General features: G+C 40.3%; 1 protein-coding gene across 1 annotated transcript in view; it reads left to right on the top strand.

Annotated features, from left to right (window-relative positions):
• The window catches only part of ALK (ALK receptor tyrosine kinase), a gene marked incomplete at both ends in the record, with an annotated part of 285,971 nt that overhangs the window by 247,045 nt on the left and 22,459 nt on the right, over nucleotides 1–16,467 (top strand). Inside the window, 3 exons of the mRNA XM_079532815.1 lie at nucleotides 8,807–8,969; nucleotides 13,484–13,634; nucleotides 15,514–15,645. Of these exons, the coding sequence (XP_079388941.1) occupies nucleotides 8,807–8,969; nucleotides 13,484–13,634; nucleotides 15,514–15,645 (446 nt within the window). The remainder of the gene's footprint in view (nucleotides 1–8,806; nucleotides 8,970–13,483; nucleotides 13,635–15,513; nucleotides 15,646–16,467) is intronic.

The following is a 16,467-nucleotide window of genomic DNA, read 5'->3' as shown; positions in this document are numbered from 1 at the left end:
AGTGCAGCTGTTCCTCCTCACACGGTGCTAAAGTTGACAATTACCTGACAATTTGAAATACCACTCTGCTTAATTTAGAGGAGTATGGTTGGTACATGCCTACTTTATGTACAGGAGTTTGTTCGTGCTGTCTCCTTCTCTCCCATTCCTTTATTTTAAAAAGACTACTTTAAAATCTGTTCTCTTCTACGTTATGTTTCACTTTGCTACCTGCAGTGTACTGTTGAAATACATACGCTAGTGTTAAGTCAGTTCTGATACCAACAGCAGTCTAGCCAGTGTGATCAAAAGCTCCATACAGTCTTGCAAGCCTGATTGAAAAGCTGGACATATTAGCCCCAGCAGAGCAGCTGCTGGTACATGAACCAGCAAGTTCTGGTAAAGTGACCTCCAACAGTGGAAAATCTCTGCAGTGTCTGCCAAGGGTTGCACCAAGTGGAGTTTATTGATATTTTCTGTACTGTGTCATACAGCAAGAAAAATGCAGGAGCAAAGGATTAGGTAGTGAGAATGAGCCTTTATGAGAGGATACTGGGCTGAGTTGGACCTGTGTATTATGGTTCTTTCATGTTTTCCTAAATGATCTGGACTTACATGCTTGCCTGCATAAGTTTGCAAACAATAGTAAGCTAGGAGCTGTTCAGGATAGAGGGGCCTTGCAGAGGAAGCTTGCTGGTCGGTCACCAAACACAGGAAGTTTAACAAGAACAAATGACAGGTTCTGCACCTCTGGGACGAGGTGGTCTCTATAGTACTGAATCACCCATCACCGTGTTCCCTGCTCCCTGCTCTCAGTAAACAGTGCAGATGCTTGTTTAGTCCCTGGGCTATGCATTTTACCCTGGTTTAATCTTATTACTTTCTGCATCCTATAATGCATTTAAGAAACCTCAGGCAGAGTCTGCCAAGGCCATTGCTTTCATGGCCTCATATTTACTATTGTGTGAGTGAAACAACAGCATCATCACCACCCTGAAGTCCTGAAGACTGCATTGACCAATATAAGCTCAGCCAGAAGTAATTACAGCTAATGTGATCCTTGGCTCATATGATGCTTCACTGGCTGTAATACTTCCTTCTTAAGAAATCATATTGAAACTAAGAAAAAAACTCTGTTTCTGTAGCTAAGGAGACAACAGAATAATAAAATGCCTTCCTCAAGTCTATGAGCCAGCTCAGCCTACGCAGCTAGGAGTACAGTCTGAAAGACAGGCACCGCTTCAGTTACCTGACCAAATATCCAAAAAAAGTCCATTGCTTTTAAGGGTAAGGGGCTGGATTTGCTCCTTTGTAATTGAGAACAACCTCTTACAGACACTGACTGTGCTAGAATATCCAGTTTCGGCAGAAGAAATAAATTGTCGTCACTGCCAATGTCACTGCCCCCCCTTTATTCTCAGGCTCTGTACTGAGTGAATTACTTCAGCCCTGCCATTGCTTGACATGGCTTAGCATGTCTCTGTGATCCATACACAGGAAGCCAGCAAAAGGCTTGAAGTATATAACACAGCCACACCATAAAGTATCTTGAAGCTTCTAGAGATCTATTAACCACTGTCATTTACAAAGGACTGGCCAATGTGCTGTGTGGAGAATAAGACCCCAAATTGCTACAATAGTGATGTAATTCTCTCAAGTTTCTGGATGATGACCAGGGCTGACACAAAAAATCCATGTAGATCTGAATTTGCCCAGTCACTTGCAATGCAAGATAGACAGCCACAAGGCTATGCACAGGTTTTCCTGTTCAATTATTTAATTAATGTGTCATTTACTAGAATACCAGCTTCTTGCAGGAAGATTGCAAGTGAAACTCGGTTCTGGAAGGAGCCTGCCAAAAAGTTGTAAGAAAGGCTGTTTATACCAGAGTATTGAAGCAACCACATTTGTAACTAGAACTTTTGACTGAAATTTCAGATGAAATCTGCACAGAGGTTGTGCAGATGTAAAGCATGCTTACTTCAGCTTAGTTTTTAAATTTCTTCGCTATTAGTTTAAGTAAAACTGACAACTGCTCAAACCACAGCAGCTCTCTACAGGGAGTTGAACAACCAATTAAAAAGCCAATTTAAATCAAACCAATGCAATTTCCCTTTATAGACAAGACGAGAGTATGGAAAATTCAGGCACAGAGAGATACAGAGAGCACTAATGAGGAATTCTAGGTAAACAAATGACTATCATGGATATGCAAGGGGAGAAAATAGGATTCTCAGTAGGCAGAAGGAGATAACAAGAAATGGAGCGCTCAAGCTTTAATTAAAGATTTCTGATGCTTCTGAGTAGGCCCTAAATGCCATGAGGATAGCCTCTCTTCTGATGTTTCAGTGTTTCATCAGCCTGCTGACAACTTACTTGTGTCAGGGTACATGGTACCAAAGTGGTGGGTTGTAAAATGAATGAAAAAATGTTCAGCTTTTTCCCCTCAAATCTTGTACTGTTTTGTGCCATCCGGTCTGCTATTGTGAGACCATGGTTTCCTGCATGGAAGCTGTCACCACGTAGTCTTCTGGACTGGATTACCATTTTCTTCAGCTCCAGTTTCTTCCCCACACTCTTGGTGGTTGCAAAGACTTTGGGTTTTTTGCATCAGAGAGTGTCCTGTTGCAAGTACTTACATGGTTGTTTCTCGGAAGAACTCTGAGTCACATTAGTTAATCAGATGAAGGAGCTGAAAGGAACAGCAAAGCGAGTATTAAGTAGAAGAAAATTACATTTGGTTGCTTTTTGTGCGCAATTATACTAACTGAACTGTTGGTGTAATGCAATAAAGGTATCTGCAGAATTGTATTTTTGTATTAAGCATCAATTAACACAGTGAACAAATGGCTTAGTACTCTCCTCCTCAGCAAAAGAAGCATTCTGAAAGTGATAGAAAACGTTCAGAGATGGATGGGTAGTGGGATCTCAGATGATGCAGGCATGAATTTCTTTATTGCAGTGTTTGCACTTGCTTTCTCTAGAGGATTAAAAATGGCAAAGGTACAGTACTGAGAAGCAACACAGCAAAGTTAAATTGGAATTCCTGCTCTCTAGAGTTAAACAAACCATTGGAATAAACAGATTTTAGGCTTAAAATTTAAATCTGCCTTTACTCTTTAAAAACAACAGTTTAAACTGTGCAGAAACTGCTATAAATCTGAGGAAAGGTTTTGAAATAATTTTGCTGCCTCCTCCTGACCTGGTCACTGTTATCCAACTTGAGTTTCTATTACCCTTTGCAATTCTAAATGAGAAAAAAAATCCAAAAAGTTATTAGTATCTCCCACTAAGCAGCCTTTATGGAAATTAGTTTTCTTCATGCTGCTCTGTTAGTTACTGCTTCCTGAATGTAGCAAGAAACAAACCGTTCTGATCATTGTTCAAAGCCAGCTCCTTGCCACTGACCACAGAAAATTTCCTCAAAGGATGCCCTGATGGTGTTTCCTTTATCTAGATGGACATATAAGAAAATTCTAAAACAAGAAAGAAGTTATGTGTATTTATATGAAATGGCACTGAGGTGTGATCTGATATACATTCGTAATTGCAGCAGCTCTTGTTGAGCTGAAAAACATGTCCAAGTCTTCCATTGCCTTCATCAATGGCAGCCAAATGTCACTGGTCTCCTGTTACAATCATAGAATGGCCTGGGTTGAAAAGGACCACAATGATCACGTCGTTTCAACCCCCTGCTATGTGCAGGGTCGCCAACCACCAGACCAGACTGCACAGAGTCACATCCAGCCTGGCCTTGAGTCAGCTTCTGACTTCCTTTATGGGTCAGATGTTTCAAAGGAGTTTGTGAATGCTTTTACAAACAGATGAAGGAAGTGTTCTGCTTGTCCATGTCATTGTGTTCATTCACAGCTGCCTTAGTGAAATGAAGTCCCTGAGGGACAATTAACAGAATTAATTACTTCCATAATTTTAGCCACTGGGGTTTTTGTGCTCCCAAAATGGTAGGCTTTATAACCCTTATTCACTCTTTTTTTTATTTTTATTAATTTAGTGGAAGTGAGATAGCCTCTTGCCTGAATAGAGGTCGTGGCAATGTGTCCCTAATAGTGCCCACACATAGTTATATTGCACTGATGCATTTTGCCACTGCTTTACTTTAGATTCCAAAAGATGCCCAGCACCATGGTGCATAGTTTGTGATTTCCTCAAATCACAGGAAAGCTTTGGTTTGGAACAAGTTGAACCTTGGTTCAAACCAGCTTAATTTAACAAATGCCATTTAATACATTTAGATCCTTGAGGTATAGCTAAAATGCCAGCAGCTGTTTTGTGATGTGGGGTTCGTATGCTGTATATGACAGTCAAATTGCTTTCTATGTTAGCAGTACAAATGCGCTTTCGGCTTTGTGCCTCTGTTTTCTTTTCTTTGCTGTTTGTTGTTATTTGCAGCAGCGCTGCCTTGGGCTGTGAGTTGTATCAGAGCCTCAAAATAATTAATCATTTCAAGTCTTGTGGGCTTTTGTTCTTTTTCCTTTGCTTGAACCAAGCATCCGTCCCCTTTGCTGCAGCTGAAATCCAGCGCTGTTAATTGCTGTGCATCTTATGTACCCAGCCAAGCAGAGCTGAAATGAGAATTTTTGCTCTAAAGAAGAAAATAATTGTCAACATATGTAAATATATCAGTAAATCTAATTGGGAAGAAAAGTTGGGAAGAAGGATTTTTTTTTTTTTTAATCTATTTTAGTAGGGGTAAATGGCATTTCTTGCACAATATTTTTTTTCTGGGTACTTAGCAGTGTGTTGGGAAGCATCCCAGGCAGCTTGAGGAGGGCAGGTGTGTGGGTGAGCAGGCAGCAGACCAAATAGTTCTTTGCCAAATTTCCCATGAAAGTGGGCATTCTATCAATATATAAATTATTCACTGAAATGTAATACCCCAATTCTGAATCTCAATTCATTTATTTTTTTCCCCCTACACTAAGCAGGCATTTCCAGTTCTTAAATCCAGTTAGCATCTTGCAACTGCCCATGGCAGAATCTATTAGGGACCCTGCATTTGGCTTCCTGTTAATTTTCATCATGGGAATTCTCAGCTGTTTCTGGAAATCAGGCATCTGTATGTTGTATGAAGTCGGGCAAAATTCCAAAGCAGTGCCAGCAGTGCTCCCCATCACACACTGCACATTGAAGAGGCAGTGCCATGCAACGTGCAATGGATCGTGCTTGTACGCGAGTGGGGAAAAAAAGAAGTGCTTCTCAGCTGCCTGCTTAAGGAGTTTGGGATCAGGGCTGCTGCTGTAGTCTTTGGAGATGAAAATAATGCTTCGGATGGAATTAGGGTGAGCGGCTGTGCTGTGGCAGGCAGCAACACATTGAAGTCCTGAGCTCAAGAGACATGCTGCAGTCATTTTGAGAATCAAGAGAAAATCTATACATTACAGGGAACAAATGAGAGGTTATTCTTGCTCTAAAAAAGAGCAGTTATTCTTACTTAAAAAGAAATGGTGGGTTATCTAAGGTAGGGAGTACTTTGAGTCTGTTTTAAAACCGATTTAAGATTTTCAGCTACTGTTGTTTCTGCAGATTGAGGATGAGATTTGTGAAACTTAAGAGAGAAGAGGAAGGGAAATGAAAGGTTTTTTATCTGTATCCAAAATTGTAATTGAGGCCTATCTGTGCTATTCATGTTGAAATGAGGGGCAACTTCTTCCCATGCTGCATTCTATTCCATTTAATTCAGCAGCAAAGCTGTTAGATGTTGGAATGGCTTCTGGTATGAAAAATAAAAGTGGAGATAAACAAGAGAAAAACTACTTTTTGCAGGTCAGAGCATTAGTGACAAATGAGGATATCATGCAATACCTGACTGTAGGCTTTTACTGAAACCCTTGTTCCCTGACATCAGCTGCAGTCAGACATCACTTTGGCCTGGCTTTTTCCAACCGTTTTGGTTGGTTTTTTTTGTGGATGTCACCACAGCTCTGCTGCTTCTGAAATATGTCTTCATTCCTGCCCACCATCTACATGAACTGAGCAATTCGATATGTTTGCTTGCACAGAATGCAGCAAGTGCAGAACCACGTAGGCTTTAGATGCAGTCTTGCATATTCCACTGTGTCAATACAGCAGGACCGCTATTGAAATCTAAGATAATTCCTTCTGTGCTCAGTCATCTCCAGGCTCCTTATGTCACACCTCCAGTCATAGCATATCTCTGGCTTTTTTTTTCCAGATCTCTTGTGCTCTGCTTTAAAAGTCAAATTCAGAGAGCTTAGATGAACAGTCACTAATCTTAGATCACCAGCACGGTTTGGTCTTACCCTGATACTGCCTGTGCTCTGGAAGAGAGCATCTTACAGGCTATTGAAGAAGCAGAAAATACCAAACATTTTCAGTTCAAGATTTAGTGGCATGATGTTTACAGTAGGAGGGCATTTTTCTTCTGTTCTTTCAGGGCACTGTGCTGGTTAAGGAAACAGAGGATCATTACAAAGCATTCTGGAATAAGATGTAGTTAATTGATCCCCTGCCCATGGTACCCAGTGAGAGTCAAGAGCTGCCTCTTGCAGGCACAGCCATGCCATGTGTTGCACTTGTGACAGTCTGTAGGTACTTCTGCCATGTAAGCAGATAACTAAGGATGGAAATTTGTTTAAATGGAGTAAATTGTAAATGCAAAGCTTAACCATAGCAGCAGTATGCACATGCTGTGGTCTGTGTTAGGTTATATCCCTTTCCATTTTCCATATAGTTCTCTCATCTTTTGGGTATGTTGTCCTCTTGAAGGTCACCTGCTGCTACCATTGGGAACATTTTTGATGTTTCACCAGAGACATCCAAATGGCTTCTTATTGTTCCAAGCAAAGACATTTACCTGTCTGCTTTACTAAACATATGTTTCAGTGCAGGTGGCTTAGCCCACTGGGATGCTGCAATGTTAAATTGCTGTGATAGCTGACAGAAGGTGTCTCATCTTCCATTCTGTGTGAAATTTCACTTTGTTTTTGATGATGGGTTTTTTCATTGTTTTTTTTTCTTTTTTTTCCCCCAATAAAAATAATAAACATAAGTAACTTTAGGTATAAGACTGTAAGTTATTTGCAGAATCAGAGCTACTGAAGCATTTTGCATAGAACCTTCAGGCCCGCTTGCTTTCTTAGGTGCTTTCCCTTCTTGCCTGTTGTTCATGAAGGGGAGTGTACTGGTGTCCGAGGAGGAGAGGGGAATTATTCCATTTGCTATCTACTAATTTTAAGACTTTATATAGCCATCCATTGCTGAGGGATTTGAGAAAAAGTAAAATAAGTGCATCTATATACAACAGTAGAAAAGTCCCTAGAAGGTCCTTGGAGGGTGGTCTTGAGGAGAGGTGATATAGATTTTGCAGTAAGACGTAAGAGCTTATTCTCTCAGCAATGCTTAGATAGGGAAGCTTTCCTAAAGCAGTTTTGCATTACTTCAGGAGCTGCCAGGGCTCAGTTATGAAGGTTTTTCAGAAGTACCAGACGCATTATTTCTTGCACTACTATCAAATTGTTTGATCCATTTCATGCATTGAAAAATGAATTTAGTCCGTCTCCAGGATTAGTTTGTGAAAACTTGTGGTTGGCTTTACTACTGTGTTGCCTTTATTTCTGACAGGTGAGCTGCCACAGCAGCAATAATGGTAGAAGTGCTTGCCTTTCTTGTCAAGACACTTGTTCATTATCAGTTCTGGACCAGGGCTGCTCAGAAAATAGTGTCAGATACCAAGAAGCAGAATCTAGCTAATGTTCTCATTTTCTGAGCTAGTTAGTTCTGAAAAAGCCTGCATATGTTGTATTGCAGTAGAGAAAGTTGGGTGGCAAAATGCTACCCTTTGCCAATGCTAGAAGGAGAATTGGCTGACCCAGCATCATTTATAAAAATAATATTTTCTTTAGACATGTTCCAAGTCTTTTGCCTTTAATGGCAGTTTATTATACTGCCATGTTCTCTGTCAGTAGGATGAACTCCAATAATAGAGTTCATTGGATTGTGTGGATTTGCTTGTTAACAAATATGGATGATAAATCACACAATGTGCACCAAAAACTGCCCAGTCTATTTATTTTCCATCTAGAGGTTAGTTTTGATTACGAAGGCAATATTTCCTTATTTATGATCTAATATGTTGAGGTAGGTATTATAAGAGCACTGTGATCTTGCAACATGCTGGCATCATGTATTCAAATTAAAATTCAGGTTTGTGAGGCACAAATCATCAAAGCCATGTTCTAGAAATCTATTTGTACTGAGCTGGTCTTTCCATTTGATGAAAAAGGCTGCAATAGATCTGCATTGATTTACTTCCAAAGATCTGAACTATAACATGAAGAGCTGTATGCTTGTTCTACAGACCAGTTATGTGTTCTGACTTCTGAAATTTAACTTGAATCTCATCTAAATCATTATTCAAAAAGTTATCAGTTTACTGTTATGTTGTACTCACTGAGAAATGTCGTATTTACAGGCTTTTATCTAATTAACAGCTACTTTCCCATACAAAATAGGTTCAATGGTCAAATATAAATATGAGCTGAAATGGCTAAAATGCACACTCTTGAAGTTAGTGCATTTTACTTCTGTTCTACTCTGTTATCTTTACCTTTTTGAGCCTTAGAAAAAGTAGCATGGTTGTAGCAGTTTTGAGAAGTTTTAGATGAGAAGCTGTCAAAGCTGCACAGTGTTATGAGACATTTGAAAGAATTGTGCAAATATTTGTTCTGGCTAAAACTTCAAGGGCCGAGTTCTCTTGATACTGCAATAACAAAGAGTGGATGAAGAGCAGAGCAGCTACTTGATCTTTGTGTGCTCAGAGCATGGTTTGCCTACGTTCTCATTTCAGATCACTGGCTGTTCACAACATGTGGTGCTAGTGGAGCCTATGGCCCAACACAGAGCCAATGCAATGATGCCTACAGGAACTCCAACCTCAGTGTGATTGTCGGAGCTGAGGGGATTCTCCAAGGCATTCAAATCTGGAGAGTACCAGCAACCAACACGTACAGGTAAGGGAAACATCTGTTGCTCTTATAACATGTGTTTGTGTTAGAATTTCTCCAAGCTGTGGATACGTGCTAGACGTGTATGTGTTGTATTCAGAAATTTAGGCAGATCTACTTCTCCTTGATTTTGTGATTTCCAGTCTTTCCAGTTTTAGATTTGTTGTCCAGCAGATGCTACTATTTGGTGAAATAGAGAAGAAACAACTGTCCTGAAGCACATAAATATTCAGCCTAAATACCTTAGAGGATGGGAGATCTTTATAAGTAACTGAAAAGTCAGTATTTGACCTCCCTGCACCAAGGTCAATGCATCCTATATGCTATCCATTGAACTATGGCATCAAAATCAGTTTTTCTCACTCTTCATCTGATATAGGAGGTACAACTTTGTCAGATTTTCTTACAGGACAGATTACATCAGCGTCTGCTCTGTTTTGGAACTAGATATAGTAGGTTGAGTCTGTATGCCTATCAGCACTGTAGAATTGATTTTGGAAGCCAGCCACCAAAGTGTTAGGCTTTGACACTGAGAGTTAAAATGCTTAAAACCCCCTACAGAGTTGTCCTTAAAGGGAGATGATCAGGTACAATTTAATGCAACTTAAGCTGATTTTTACCACTTTTCTTTTCCTATTTTTGCTCCTGCTGGGAGGAAAGGTGCAGAGCTTAGCCCATTGTATCTGAATAGCAACATCAAGCCATAACATGCACCACTTTGTCTCAATGAATCAATGATTATCTAGTGTATTTTTAATGCAGCATTCCCTATTGAAACTAATGATAGTGTCATGGATTTTGAAGCAGAAAATTCTAGTGTAGTCTTTGGGCAAATTTCAATTAAAACTTACTGTCACCTTCTCTGTTGTTGTTGGGGTCTTATTGAAAAAATATATATGTTGGGGGTAGGTACCAGTCTCTAACAGAAGTCTGCTGCAAAGCAGTTATGAGAAACTGGCTAGGTTAGGCTATGCTCAAGTTCTGCTGGAGTGCCTGTTACCAGAAGGATTGATGATAATGTAGAAAGCATTCATGATATTTTACTCAACTATCAAAAATGAGTTGCCTGAGGTGAAAAGAATTTTTCAGGACCAGCATTCAGTAAATAAGGATATAAAGTATAGCCCAAAAGAGAAGAGGCAATAAAATTACAGTATTGTCATTTCTTTAATATTGGAGGCCAAGAAAGAGCCAAAATTTTAGTGCAACTGTAGGCTGATTTTTGCTACACAATACAAACCACGGGTGAAATGAGGCTCCTACAGAAGGGACGTAAATATTTAAGGTCCTATAAATGACCTAACAGGCTTTTAGTTCAGTATAGATAATAAATGGCTAATATCATTAACTAGATGACATTCTCTTCTGTGCTTCCTAAGGCTGCTGTAGAGAATTCACAGCCTGAGGAAAGGAGGCAGCAACTGTGGACCTAAATTATCTTGACATATTCCTGATTCAGAGCTGCTGGAGGAGCAGGAGGGACCCCCACAGCATAGCACAGCTCTAGGAAAACATCAAGTTGCAATATCAGCAGTAGGCTTTCCAGAGTCTAAATCCACAGCCTGTATTTAGCTTTCCCTTGCAGGCCTACTGCACTGCGAATCCTGCAGGTCCATCTGCTACCCATCTCCAATTTATTTGACCCAGAGATAAAACCCTCCAGCTGGCTTTGGGCTGTTTAGAAAGCTGGTATGGTTCATCAGTGCGTCTTGCACTGTGTAATGCAGCACAGTGAGTTACATATCTAGTAATTGAATAAGCTGAATATAGATCATGTGAACACAAGGCAAAATATGCTTTATTAACTCTCAGAGACAGAAAGCTTAACTTTTCACAAAACTCTGCTAACATAAGCTTACCCCACAATCTGTGAAGGCCTAGGTAGGCTGCACACACTGTACACTGCTTCATTTGAAGTTTGCATTCTTATATGCTCCAGTGCTGATGCAGACAAAGTAAGCTGGTTCAATACCATGAGGTGAGCATTGTGTAATAATAATAAAGTTAGGCAGTATAAAAGAATATTTTTTCTATCTAGATTGTCTTCAAAGCATTCAGAAGACTTTGTCATCTAACATCTATGCCTATGATCAACTATGAAGAAGCAAGCTGTAACAAATTACATTTCATCCATTAACCAAATTTATTCATTTTTTAAAGCAAGAACCTTTGGTCTATTTTTCTGTATGATCATTTGGTGTCACTTCCACAATTTTCATTTCTCTTGTCCCTTCTTGTAAGGTAAAACAAAAACACGAGGCTGTGCTTGTACTGTCAGTGCCCTATGCACATGCTGCTCCTTCCTGAAGTTTTTAGGAAGGTATGATGTGTTTTGCTTATATCTTCTCAGGTAATGTGACTTTCTTCAAGGCCAATGTGGTTTAAGTGTATCCCTCCCATAAAAGAAAGCCTTGCCTAAGGAGAGGGATCGTGCTCTCACCTGAAGTCAAGATAACCCATCCGTTTAAATAGAAATACACATTTTAAATATGGAATGACTGTTTCCCAAACCTGCCATTTATTATTTGTTTGCAGCCTTTGAATGAGGCAGAAATGGGTTTTCTCAAATTTTGTGATATCATTGCTTATATGCAAAATCTGTTTATGCACAGAAAAATATGGCCCTAATTGCAGCCGATTAACTGTGCCAGCTTGCTGTGCCTGACAGTGCACTTCATTAAGCATTCCAAAATTCTACAGTAAATTTAGCTCAGTCTTCAGGTTCATGCAGTGTCTGCTCAGGGGAGCCCAGTACTGTGTGTTTATCACTTTTTCTGCTGGCTCCAGTGCAGCCTTACTGAGAAATGATTGCTTTGGTTACCGAGAGTGGCATGAACACAGTCGTGTCACGTTGCAAGGATCTAATCTGCTTTATGAGGCACTTGATGCTCCATGTTTGCTGTGACATTGAAATTGCTCCAGGCTGGCTGCCTCGTAGTGGTGTCATAAGGTGAGTTCCTTTCGGGGCAAGAGCTAGCTGAAAGTGAGCTGGTTGTTCCCTGAGGGAGGAAGCTGACCGCCTGACCTGGTCAGGGTGCTCATACACACTGAGCTCTGCTGGTTTGTTCTGCTTTCAGCCTGCAGGACTGTGCAGGGCAAAAACCCATCATATGCTAAAGGATAGGAGTTAAGGAGAGCATCCTTAGTGGAATAGGTAGGAAGACAAGGAAAAAATTTGTATCTTCAGCCTTGCATCACTGTTTACACACTCCAGGTTGAATTTTACTCTCATAGAAATAGCTGGAAGTCACTGGAAAATCACCTACTTATTTCAGATCTAAACTGAGCTAGCTTGGTTTGCCACCATTCACTTGCTGATGAAGTCGAGTGACTATGTCTTTTGTTGCAGCAGAAATGTGTGTTTCATGATATTTATGACATGCTTTGCAGTCTCATGGTAAAAACTGCTGCCAGCGTGTAAGATGTTTATGTATATAGAAAAGGAGAGGGAGGATCTGAGCAGTCCAATTTTTGAGTATATCAACAGTAGTAAGGACTTCTGAATCTTGATTACTTGGAATAAAAGTCCAAGTGCCTTACCTGAGACCGCAGCAGCCTCTGCGTGCAAACTAGCTGCTCCTGGCTGGAGACAGTGTGATGTTCATGGCGACTGTGAGTTAAGCCAGGAGGCTTTTGCCTTCCCTATTTACTGCCAGTAGTGTGCCCATTTACTGTTTTTCATTCTATTCCTGGAAATTTGAGAACTGTTTCCCATCTGGTCTACTGTACTGGGGCCAGTGATAGTCTGCTTTCTCAAATTTCCCCGTCAATATTGTGCAAAAGGTTCTATTTAGCCATATGTGCTGTACTCATTAGTTCTACTGCTTCTGATCTTTGCAGCGCTCACTGCAAACCTCTCAAGGGCATGCCTTCTGGGAAACAAGATATGTCACATATACTAAAATTTGAAACTACAGGGACTTGCGCAGTGTGTCCTCAGCAGTGTGAAAGAATCTGTTTTGCAGCTACCCAAGTTCATAGACTCACACAGAACAGAAGACTTCAGTCTTCAAGCTTTTTTTTTTTTTTTTTTTTTTTTTTTTTTTTTTTTTTGTATTTAGAGTTGTCAGGTCTTTGGGGCAAGGTCCTGTGACACTGTGTACAGTTCAGGTGTACAAAGCACTCAGTGCCCATAAGTCGTTGATATTAGCTTCCACTCATCTGGAACAACGCAGGTACCACGTTTATATGGGAACTGCTGAATCGCAGCCTGAACCTCTGATTGATCACCTGAGCCACGGGAGCACAGGTGAAGGCAATTCAGCTGTGCCACCAGAAGGGGTGGAGCCTGGCTGCACCTCTGCTAGACCTATTTAAGAGCTGGCTGCCAGTGGGGAAGGATCTCTGCTGGAGATCTCTCCTCTGGAGTTTTGCAGTGAGCCCAGGGTGCAGGTAAGCATTCTATCTATTCTCTTTTTGTTATTATAACCTGCTGAGTCAAACTCTCTGGTTTATTTCATAATTATAATGTCTTTATATTCATTGATTATATGCATGTTCTTGTGTTCGTTTTCCTGCAGCATCTCAGGTTATGGAGCTGCTGGTGGGAAAGGAGGGAAGAACACCATGGTGAGATCCCATGGCGTGTCTGTACTAGGAATTTTTGACCTCCAGAAGGATGATACGTTGTATATCTTGGTGGGACAGCAAGGAGAAGATGCTTGCCCTAGTGTAAGAGATTGTCCTTTTTGCTTTGTTGTAATGCTTACAAACTGGTGGAATTTTGTCTGTTTACAGAGATAATACTATAGGCTTCTGATTAATCTGTATATCTCAGAGCACCTGTGTGGATTTGCAGAGGGAGAAGTCAACCCTGCCTTCCTTTCCTCTGACTTCACAGAGCTTTGGCTTTGCTCTGCTGTTCAGTCCAACCCTACAACTTCCACAATACTCTGCAATGGGAGACACCCACCTCACAGTGCCCATTTGTGTTTATTTTCTGTGGGGGATTGGGAGAGACAAATGAATTCCTGATGAGACAGCCCTGATTTTCGTGGTACTAGCTAAGCATTGCTGCAAATATCTAGATGGAAAGGAGCAACTTCTGCCATTTGCAGTACTCTGTTAATCTTTTAGTATTCTTCGGAGGATTTGGGATTAAGAGATTGTTAATGAGTAGAACTAAGCCTTATCTGCTGAAATTTCACCTACAGGTTTGAGCTGGGCATTTAAATGCTGTGTGTTTCTCAACTTTTGGATGTCTGGCATCCAGGAAGTGAAAGTTTCTCCGTCTGTTAGAGCAGAGGTTTGAAAGATGCAGACAAGAAAGTGGGGTTTTCAAGGCCATGTGCTGAAATAAATAATGTTAAACCTGGAATTACACGCATCTACAAACAAACCATAAATATGAAGCCTCTTTGAAATAAGAAGTGCCCTAACTCAAACTTCCATCTAACATCTATAACTAGGGCATTCCAGCTCAGTGTAATATATGGAGTCATTAAATTTCAGGTCTCTGTAATCTCAGTGAGAATTTATTGAGTGCTAATGTAATTCTTTCATTGAAGCAGAGAGATTGTATTGACTTGTAGAAGGGACCTTTACTAGATTGGATTGTAATCAGTCATGTCTTCGCTATGAAGGATTTTTTTTTTTTTAATTCAGTTGTAATCTAGTGGCCCCTCTGAGTCATTGACTTTGTCATCATATTAATCATCCCCACCCAAGTTCTGGTCAATTAAGGGAAGGGTAAAGGAGAGGGGTCGTTTTGCTCCATAGACAAGTCCACAAACTCTAAGTAGATGGCATTCATTTTCTGGCGCACTGTTTTCTGGTCAACAGAATAGTTTGTAACTTGAGGAAGATGCTTTTATCAGGTCTCCCAAAAGGAAATACATATGTGGGAGTAGGTAGAAACATAACAGTTTTACTGTACAACTGTTTGTGCATTTTTTTCCTTAAAATGTCATTAGCTTAGTAAGGTGTACATAACAAGACAGGGTTACTCGGGTGAAACTTATAGAAAAAAATAAGCAAGAAGCAGAGCTTGTGACTTACAAGAACTCAAAGCAAAACCCATCTTTCCATGCACTTAATGCCCCAATTTAAAACCGAAGCAGGAGTGATCGTTTTGTTTTGTTTTTAGATTGTAGTCCAGAAGCACTTAGAAACAATGGCTTAATGTTGTGTTTGAAATAAGTCAGTGAATTCAGTGATTTGCCTGATGTGGAAGGTTCATCATGTTTGGAGCTAAATGGTGGAGGGGAAAAAAAATGCTGGGTAGGAATTGTGGGGGTTTTCTAGTTAAATATTTTCTTTAATGTTGTGTCAACATTGCAGTTGAAGGTGGGATAGCAGTTTTTTTCATAGGCTTTGAACATCCTAGTTCTGATAATTGCAATATTAGTGCTGCTGGATTAATCTACACTGAGCTCATTGCTACTGTGCGTGCTGTGACTATTTAGGTTAGCTCTGGTACATGTGTGAGCCTCCAGTACACCTCAGCTCTTGATAGGCATGGTTGGAGAGGGCTGAGGGACGATAAAGCTTGTGTGTGTACTAGAACTTAGAAATTTATTTTCAGAATTCAGCCCTGCTTTTCTGTTTGCAGACTAATGACGTTATACAGAAAGTCTGCATTGGAGAGAACAATGTGATTGAAGAGGAGATACGTGTGAACAGAAGTGTCAATGAATGGGCAGGAGGAGGTGGAGGTGGGGGAGGTGCAACTTATATATTTAAGGTATGGAAACATAGTCTTTGTGCACCTTCAGCATGAATACGTACTACCAATTGCCTCCAGTATCACAGCCTGAAATAGCTATTTTACGCACCTGTGAGAAAGGGACCACAAAGAACTCAGGGTGTCCTTCATTTCCAGATGATAGAGAGGTAGAGAGCAGAGATGGCTTTTCACATGCTTTAGAATGGCTTCCCGGTATTGCCATGCTCACTTCAGTGGCTTGGAATTGGCTTTGCAATGGTTGGAAACAGATTATTTTTTTTTTTCACTGCAAACTAAGATTCTGAAGCATAATACCTACAGCAAAGGGCGAATTCCTTTTTATTTGAATATGTCATTGTAGAACATGAGACTTCAGCTAGATATGTAATTTAAATGATGTAACAACAAGAAAAGCTGAAGGTAGTCTGTATGTTTTTGTATGGGCAACTCTACAGCTAGAAGCCACCGATCTGTACTGTTGTGCCTTGTCTGAGATGATACTCTTTCCAAACACCAGTTTCACGGTGGTGAATAATATGTTTGACCAGTCTGACTTCTATATACTTTTACGTAACTCTGCATGTTCAGGCAGTTTCTAGTGTAGCAGTCCTTTATAAGTGCAGACATTATAGTGCACTGTGTAGGGCATTACACATTAACTGTTTTGCTTGATGAAGCTTATAACATGATAACATGATTTATAATTCACAGAGCTGCCAATTGCCTCTGTTCCCTGTAGATCTGGTAGAACTAGTGCTATTCATTAGTCTTCTGGATGTTGGTGCCTAAATAATGCAGTGGTAATTTATATTTTCAGCAGTCCTAAATGCCTGCTTAGTG

The sequence above is a fragment of the Tetrao urogallus genome (assembly GCF_951394365.1).
Source record: "Tetrao urogallus genome assembly, chromosome: 2".
NCBI classification, from domain to species: Eukaryota; Metazoa; Chordata; class Aves; order Galliformes; family Phasianidae; genus Tetrao; species Tetrao urogallus.
Note: the sequence above shows the minus strand (reverse complement) of the source record. Positions and strands in the feature narration are given on the sequence as shown.